Source organism: Camponotus vicinus, unplaced genomic scaffold (genome assembly GCF_025532165.1).
Source record: "Camponotus vicinus isolate PSW18456_S1 unplaced genomic scaffold, iyCamVici1.0 SCAF_1, whole genome shotgun sequence".
NCBI classification, from domain to species: Eukaryota; Metazoa; Arthropoda; class Insecta; order Hymenoptera; family Formicidae; genus Camponotus; species Camponotus vicinus.
In genome coordinates this window covers 9,123,391-9,132,065 of record NW_028141945.1, presented here as the reverse complement: position 1 = coordinate 9,132,065, position 8,675 = coordinate 9,123,391, and the positions used below count along the sequence as shown (strand labels likewise).

The window sequence follows — 8,675 nt, the reverse complement described above, 5'->3', positions numbered from 1 at the left end:
ATGTCAATGAATTTTCGGTAAATCGAGGATGGGAAAATGGTAGGCGGTATGTGGGTAGACGGCTTCATCTTTTCCTTATTCAGCGGTAACGTCATCGTTATTTTTGGCACTTTGACAAGATATCGAAAATTAAAAACTATTATTCTGAAAAAATTAATGATACACATTTTTTACTAAATATTACATATACATTACATATACATGCACATATATAAATATTTAGTTTCATAAAAAAATAGATTCAATTAAATTGAACAAAGAAATATATCTCTAAAAGTTTGCATAATTCAAAAAACAAAGTTATAATGTGTGTGTAAATATCAAGATGATTACTGCCAGCAGTTTTTTTATATATCACCCTGTAATAATATTTATAATTTTGTTAAATTTTATTATATATATATATATATATTTAAAAAGCGCATTTAAATATAAAAATTTGTATATACTCACAATTTCATCAAAATCAACATTGCATGCATCAAGTATAGAAATCGTATTGTCCGATTTATCATTATTATCTTTTGTAATATCTTTTTCATCTGTTTTGACCGATTGCATAATGAACACATTACCGTTATCGGATTGTTCATTATCTTTTTCTTTCGATTTTCTGCGCCTAAAAGAACATACATTCATCAAAACAATAATTTAGATTGAATTCGCATTGAATTCCAAGTCAAAGTTTTAATTTTGGTTGAGAATTCTCACTTCCTAGTATTAGGAGACTGCTTCTTCTCTAAGGAAAACAAATTTTTTATCCTTTCTGTAACCGGTTTGCATTTCTCTTTTATAAACTCGGGTTGCTCTAAAAGATTTTTCACATCGTCGGCAATAGGTGGCAACGGTTTGTCTGGCTTAAGCGCGCGAGCTGCTAACATATCCCACATATGTTGCGTTCCGGGGTCCGGCATATATCCCGGTAAATACTTTTCGTTGATATCAATTGCATCATCGACACTGTGAAAAATTCAATAAAATATATTAATTGTATTACTTAATATATACATTGAATATATATTTATTACACTTACGCCTCGGGCAATTCTAGAGATGTTAACAAGTCATCAATAGCATCGTTTTGCTCCTTCGATAATTGCTTCATCACGGATTTTAAGGGTCTCTGCGCTATCGCACCGTAATCTCGCTCGAATGGCAAGCCGATCTCAATAAGACACTGTTTCAAATATGTCATTTACTTGATATAAATGCAATATAATAATAATAAAAAATAAGAAATAATAAAGAATCTCACCCAAGGTTCATTGGGTACATCAATACTTGGAAATAGTGCGACCATGTTAGCTTCAGTGTTTGCTCTGTAAACCTTCTCCACTATAGCGACTACATTCTTGTCAACCATGGCTTGTACCAAACTATAAAATGGTGCACTTACCGACTGTAAGGAAATTTTTATATTTTTATTAAATCATTGATGTCTTATAGTTACATAAAGTAATTTTGCTATTATACCTCATTAGCTGGTACAATAACGTACGTGCCATCCGACAACCAGTATTCCATAAAAATGTTTTCTTTTGCAGTGAAACCATGTATCTTATAACATTTTTCGTTAGTTTTGGGGGTCATTGTTTTCTTAGTCTCATCTGCAATTAGCGTATGAATAGTTTAAATAGTTAAAAAATCTATATTAGTAAGACAAATTAGGCTATAAATTAAAACATAAATTACCTGAAACTGGAATAGGTTTGCCACCATACACATAACCACGGATAATATCTTCTTTTGTGTGAATAGTCCTATTATTATCCGTCCATTGTGCAACATTCTTAATTGGCACTTCTTGCTCTGGCATATCGGGTGTACTCGTTTTACCCATCAATATCATTTCTGGTAATTTCACTTCTGTTGGCATCTTGTAACATAAACAATACATTATATATATAATATAGTTATATATATTAGTCATTTTACATATATAAATATGGTTTTACTTTAGAAATTCCAGCAATCGGTATATGAAAGTCGCCCAATTCCATCTGACAATACCATGGCATCGGTTTAGTCGATGGTCGTTTATAAAAACGTACATCTGACATAGCACGTTCAAAAGTGAGATATTGACCACCAATCTACAAAATATATATTATTTATTATATTATGTATTATTAATCTTATACAAGATTAATTTATGTTCATATATTTGTCTTACCTCTCGCAAAACACTCATAAGTAATACTTCACTGGCTGTTCGGGAATCTTCATCTATATTATCCAGATCTCTTTCTCCACTGCAATATATCATATCAACATTTTTATTTTAATATATAATTATTATTGTTAATAATTGTCAACCACAAATAAAGAAAATTAATTCATTACACATACATTGCTATGAGTGAAATTTCCTTTGAACTTAATATCTTTGCGATATCATTTATTTGGAATTGACTTACAACATCCTCTTCCTCATTGAAATCAGACAGCAAGATTATTTTCCTTTCAGATTTGTCTCTGAAATAAAAAAAAAAACAGTAAATTTGATATATGTTTAAAAACAATCAATATTTTACATTGTTAGATATACTTACACACATTCATGATTGATATATTCAATCGCAGCATAAATTGCTTCCATCCAAGAACAATTCTGATTGGTGGTTTGTAATTTCTCAATGCTTTCTATCAAATTCCAATTTCCAACTTGCACACGACATAATTCTTGTATGTTGTCTAATTCTGTAATACTGTCGCTTTTACTATTATCACATCCCATTAATATTACTCCTATTTCATCCTTTGGACGTAGAAATATCTGAACAGGATTATATTTAAATTATTTGTATTATTTTTATTATATTTAAAAATTTATACATATATGATACAAGGAAATAAAAATACAACTATTACTAATAGTATGATGTAAAGAAACGTACCTTCTTTTGAATAATGTGTTTTAGAATAAACTTTGCTTTATCTAGCAACTTCGAATTACTTTGAGTACCATGACGGACAATTCCAATCTTTACAAGAAAAATTATACTTTCCTATATAACAGAAATATAGATTTAAATTTGTCATATAATAAAATATTATTTTATAAAATTGATTCAATATAAATAAATAAATAAATATATGTGTATATATATATAATGGTATTTATTTATATTTTTTTTATTTGGTTAAGTATTGTGTGTGATATGTTTTTAAATATATATGTATATATACCTTTAATTTCTTCGGCGGCATATTTTTTTGTGAATGTTATTTTAAATCCACACACTTGCTTCTCCTTGATTCGTAATAGAAGGCTTCTTTTTGATAATAAAAATAATTGTTTTTATCAATAAAAGATTACGGGAATTCATAAAGACGTTAAATGCCCGATAGCGCCTCTGTATTCAATTTAGAACTACATGGCCAATTTTTCGATGCTAAAATCGCTGGTAAAATCTTCGTTTGGTCCGTGCTACATTAATAATTGTTGATCATAAATCATGAATTTGGGAATTTTTATGCGCGATATATATACACTCATATGAAATAAAATAAATTTTTTTTAATGTAATGCAGGAGTTATTTGCAATAAATTGTTTTCTCTCCTTTCTATTATTCTGACAAAAATGACAAACGTATCAAATTATTTCCGGAAATCGCTATTTACCACATTTTGTACAATACACTACGATTCAGTATATCGGTAATTAAACTAATTGGGAGCAAAAAATGTGGAACGCTTCACGATTTTGCGTGTCATCCTTGCGCAGGGGCCATGCTAATCTTCTCTGTATCGTTCCAATTTTAGTATATGTACTGCCGAAGCAAGTACAATTTTCCATTTTTTGAAGGATCCTTATAAATTGATGTATTATCGTAAATGTACTTGCGAGAAACTAAATGACAATTGACTCGCCGCCTAGTGGTAAAAATATATATTATATTAGAAAGAGTGAGTGAGAAAGAAAGAGAGAGAGAGTTGAATGATTTCTATACGTATTGGCGCGTTTCAATGAGAATTTAAATATATATTTTTGTTGCACTATTAAAAAAATTATTAAGAAAAATGTACAAATTAATTATAAAATGACACGTATTTATGTGTTTTAATTTAATTAAGATGTACGCGCGATCAATGTCCTGACATTTAATATAACCTAGATTTCTTTTTGATAAAAACCATATCATACGTGTCACGTGATATTAATGCTATGATCATGGCGTAATTTAATTGACCAATCAGGATAGAGATCAGGACAAAAGAGTGAAGATTTCTTTGTGTTTGATTGGTCAATTCAACGCTATCTCACGAGAGGATTTCTGTATGGGTCTGTTCTTTTTAGCTGCACTGCTGCACTAGTGCAATAAGTTAGAAAGTGCAGCTAAAAAGAACAGGCCCATCATCTTGTGAATTTTATTTTCATCTTTCATATCTGTTTATGTGTGTAAAGGCATCGTGACTTGTGACACGTGTCCTCTGATCATTTTTGAATAAGATATAAAAATGATTTTTCTAAATGCACAATGTATTCTGTTAATAAACTTGGGTTTGCTCTCGATCCATACTAGTGTAGGAGAAAATAAATATTCTGCCGAGACAAATAAACCTAAAGATGTAGACCCTTCGCAGTTTTCAATTTCTCTCAGAGACTTGGATAAACCATTTAGGATGGCAAAGTTAAATATACTTTGGGCTAAAGCAAAGAATGTAAATTGAAAATTATAAATAAGATAGAATTAAACACAAACAATACAAATGTATACATACAAATAAAAAGAAAGGAATTTGTGTGTATATATATATACAAATTTATTTTTTTTATTTTAGCGCCTGACAGATAATAAACTGCAGTCAATCTTTAGCGACTTGAAGATTCATGATAAAGAAGAAATCGCATACAAACATTTCAAATCTGATGGAAAAGATCCTGAAGGCGAGGAAGAAGCACGCTTAAGAAAGAAACTCCTCGGTAATTTTGTATTATTTTATTTTTATTTCCTTTATCTTTCATAGAACTTTAATTTTATATAATCTTATCTTATTATATAGGAATAATGAGCACATATGATTTACTGGAACATTTTGCTGAAACAGAGGATCCAAAATTACTCAAAATACACAAAGCACTGAATGATGGTAGTAATTATGTTGCCAAGGATATATTTAAGGATATAAGATTAAACAAATTGTGGGCTAAAGCTGAAATGGCTGGTTTTACTGGTATGCATGTTTTGTATAAAATAAAATAATTATGTGTTTAAATATATACGTATATTTTTTATATTTTAGATGAGGAGCTTCAAACTTTAAAACAAGAATTCCAACATTATCAAGAAAAAGTAGATGAATACATGAGTTTATTGAAAGAACAATCTGGAGATTCAGAAAAATCTGAAAGTTAGTCTTTTCATACAGATACATTATATATTCTATTTTTATACTTTATATAGTTATGTAACATTTCTAGATATGTTAAATCTTAAATCAGAAGAGTCGAATCTGATCTTTTCGGAACCAGAAGCGGAACTGCCTACAAATCTAGTAGATAAGAAATTAAGTCATATGGAGAAGACAAATTTACTTCGGTACATATGTTGTAATATTATATGTAAGAATATATTGATTTGTACTAACTTTTATTATTATTTCTACTTTAGAGAAAAACATTTGGAATTGAAAAATAAATTTGAGCGCTTAGACAGACTTACTGCAAAAGGACCGAATCATAGAGACTTTATAGAACCCAAAGTACAAGGATTGTGGAAAATTGCACTGGAAGCAAAATTCTCTCCCGAAGAATTAGCATCTTTGAAGGTATAATAATAATAACAGCAATAATTATAATCTAATTTCATATATGTTTTCTGTTATTTCATACAATTGTAGCAATAATTAATTCAGTACTAAATAGTAATCATTATATAATAATTTTGCTATTTTTATTAAAGAACCATTAGCAATTTTTTACTTGTAAGTTAAATTGTAAATAAATTTGATAAGCATCATCATTAATCATGTCAATAAGTGCATTAATATTAATATGTATATGTTGATTGTACAGGAGGAACTTTTACACTATGAATCAAGGTTGCTTAAACTGCGACATCTGCATGCTGAAGAAGCCTTGAAGGCAGCACAAAAGGAGCAAGTCTATGATTTAGATAATTCAACAACTGAACAACACATCAAGAAACATGTTAGAACAGTACAGAAACTTCATATGGATCTAGAAAACAAAATCATGCAGAAGCATACAGAATTATAAGAAGGTAAGAAGATAAACATTTATCATTTATCAAAATATCAAAAAATGTAATTTATCTAAAACATATACAAATAGCCAAAAAAAGATTATTATAAAATAAATTAACAAATAATTATTTGTAAAAATATTGATATTCGAATCAAATATTTGTAAAAATATTGATATTAAATCTTTTTACAAATTGTGTAAATAAAAAAAATTATAGGGAACTGTTTTATTTTTACCTAAGTTAAATACATAACAGATGGAAGAATTGTGAATGTGTTACTTGAATATTTATGGTATTTTAATTATAATTCAATTACTAGCATTATAACTATAATCGAGTGGCGAGTTTATTAATAATGATCTTCTTTTTCTCTCTTGATCTCCCTTGATCCTTTGATCCGACTAGTTTTTCACATTCGCACCAAGGTGTGCTTGATTTATCACATAACAGAGAGATATTGATCACTGTTAAAGGAATATCAGATATAGTCATTTTAATTGTATCCAATATTTTATACGAGACATTGTTCAAACCAGTTTGTCGATCTCGTTTTCTAGTCACTTCCCGTTGATTGTAACACTTTGTTGTATCTCTTTTTCTATGATTTCTGTCATGTATATGCCTATAATATGTTATATATGTAACAATTGACAGACTCTTATCACAAATTTTGTAATTGTTTGTTTTGTTTTATTTTAATTATGTAATTGTTTTTTTGTTATATATTATTTTGTGACACATAGTGTGCAATAATATTCTTCCAATAAAACAACTCACTTAAAGGTATCATGTATTCCTGTTGATATATTTTGTGGACGACTGGGACTTAGGCCAGCTTCTTTCAGTCTGAGATAAAATTCATCATCTTCCAGACCCCACCCCCAATATTTGTTGGACATACCATTTACTTGTATGAAATGCTCTCTACAAAAGCACATATATTTAACAAATTTAGTAAAGTAGTTAATATATTATGAACATCAGGATTTAAAGCATACCTTTTAATGAGTAGTATACCACCAATAAAGGCATTATAATGATATCGGGGATGTAAGTCTGGTGAAGATATGTGATGTGGCCCTGCACTTGGATATGCATACGATAACTGATCGTTCATAGGCAATAGATCTACATCATGCATTGCAATGTAATCAAATGCTTTTTTTGTTTCAAAAAAGCCTACATTTATAAGAGATGCTCGATTAAATCTGTATCTATCCATCTGATTTAATACAAATATATGATAATCTATGTTTTGCTTGTTCAAAAATTTCTGCATATGTGGTACAAACATTAGCAGTTCTTCAAAACGATCTCTAAATGGCACTAATATAGCTAATTTGTGTTCAGATTCTTTTTTATGTCCATTAATTTCATCATTCAGTTGCTTGAGATGTTGACCTGATTGTACATTTGTGTCACATTTGCATTCATCTGGAATAATAAAATCTTATATTAATTCTTGATATTTAAAAAAAAAATACTACTTTTGAATTATGTTTTCAATATACCAGTGACTTACCAATACTGATGGGAGATATGCTAATTATACACGATGTCACAAAAGTGATCAAGATACAAGCAAAGATATATTTAAACCTTACACTTTTCCAAATATTATCCATGTTGAATAATTTTTATCTTATTTTATGAAAGAAAATTTCATAAAATGTGGAATATATGAGCATTAATCGACAGAGAAAAGTGTTTTGTTCTATTTTAATTATTTTTTCAATGGCATCTTTGGAAAAAGCTATTTGTTCAAATTTCAAAGAAAGACTTACTTATACTTTTTTATTATTAAAATTATATTAGAGTATTCAATCACACTCTAAGCAGTGGAAGCAAGAAGAAATAAGTAAAGATAACAATAATCCACAGCTCAATTCTTAAATTATACTCTTGCAATTGTTGGTTAATAGTGCAAATTTGAGGATGAATATTTCAACATGAAATTATTGTAAGATACAAAGAACATTTTGTGTAAAAAACGCATCTTTCTGAAGATGTATCAAGAAACGTCTATTCTGGTAATCGCTCTCGCATCGCGTGTTTTTCTTCTCCGCGTTCAAAGTTTACACACGACGAATTATTTATTCAGCAGAGCTTCCTCGGAGGTAGATTCGTGCAAAAATGTACACATTTTCCGTGAACTCGCGAGCATTATGTTTGCCTTGTGCGTGCAACTCCTGTGCATTATCGTATCTTATCAACGCTCGCCAAAGCGAGCGACTTATGTCATCGCGCGGAGACAAGATCTGTCACCGTAATTTGACAGTTCGCTGATTCTCGAGTTACCTGGGTCACCTTGCACCGATTCGCACACTCGTGCACATTTCACAGATATGTTCTGAAATTTTCCGACGATAGGTCAATAGAGAGAGAGAGAGGTCTGTTCGTTTTGCTTGCACTCTCCTTCTCGAGTGCGCACGCGCAGAAAACTGGCCTCGCCTAATGATAAT

At 29.6% G+C, this 8,675-nt stretch overlaps 3 protein-coding genes and 1 non-coding gene across 6 annotated transcripts; 1 reads left to right on the top strand and 3 right to left on the bottom strand.

The window, feature by feature from the left end:
- Positions 1-8: 8 nt before the first annotated feature.
- On the bottom strand, positions 9-3,857 carry LOC145972756 (DNA repair protein Ku80). Of its 2 annotated transcripts, none has more exons than XM_083101665.1 (14): positions 3,626-3,857; positions 3,190-3,430; positions 2,898-3,008; positions 2,553-2,776; positions 2,350-2,475; positions 2,174-2,252; positions 1,956-2,093; positions 1,693-1,876; positions 1,474-1,607; positions 1,256-1,399; positions 1,035-1,177; positions 712-960; positions 454-619; positions 9-144 (listed from the first exon to the last, which is right to left on the bottom strand). In XM_083101665.1, exons 2-14 carry the CDS (start codon positions 3,208-3,210, stop codon positions 130-132), a joined length of 1,734 nt encoding a protein of 577 aa, XP_082957791.1. In that variant the 5' UTR covers positions 3,211-3,430; positions 3,626-3,857; the 3' UTR covers positions 9-129. The 2 variants fall into 2 exon arrangements, with proteins under 2 accessions (XP_082957791.1, XP_082957799.1); XM_083101673.1 differs by having other exon boundaries at positions 123-359.
- LOC145959906 (U6 spliceosomal RNA) lies at positions 3,684-3,790 on the bottom strand. The gene has a single exon (XR_014435223.1). It is a non-coding gene; the product is annotated as a U6 spliceosomal RNA (small nuclear RNA).
- A 487-nt stretch (positions 3,858-4,344) lies between the features above and the next one.
- On the top strand, positions 4,345-6,999 carry LOC145972550 (alpha-2-macroglobulin receptor-associated protein). Its single transcript, XM_083101277.1, has 7 exons — positions 4,345-4,666; positions 4,787-4,928; positions 5,009-5,179; positions 5,249-5,356; positions 5,427-5,544; positions 5,617-5,773; positions 6,021-6,999. Exons 1-7 carry the CDS (start codon positions 4,463-4,465, stop codon positions 6,222-6,224), a joined length of 1,104 nt encoding a protein of 367 aa, XP_082957403.1. The 5' UTR covers positions 4,345-4,462; the 3' UTR covers positions 6,225-6,999.
- Positions 6,424-8,568, bottom strand: Beta4galt7 (beta-1,4-galactosyltransferase 7). 2 transcript variants are annotated; one of them, XM_083101299.1, is made up of 5 exons: positions 7,736-8,568; positions 7,212-7,647; positions 6,991-7,137; positions 6,747-6,835; positions 6,424-6,677 (listed from the first exon to the last, which is right to left on the bottom strand). In XM_083101299.1, exons 1-5 carry the CDS (start codon positions 7,836-7,838, stop codon positions 6,541-6,543), a joined length of 912 nt encoding a protein of 303 aa, XP_082957425.1. In that variant the 5' UTR covers positions 7,839-8,568; the 3' UTR covers positions 6,424-6,540. The 2 variants fall into 2 exon arrangements, with proteins under 2 accessions (XP_082957425.1, XP_082957414.1); XM_083101288.1 differs by having other exon boundaries at positions 6,424-6,835; positions 7,736-8,566.
- Between the last annotated feature and the right edge of the window lie 107 nt (positions 8,569-8,675).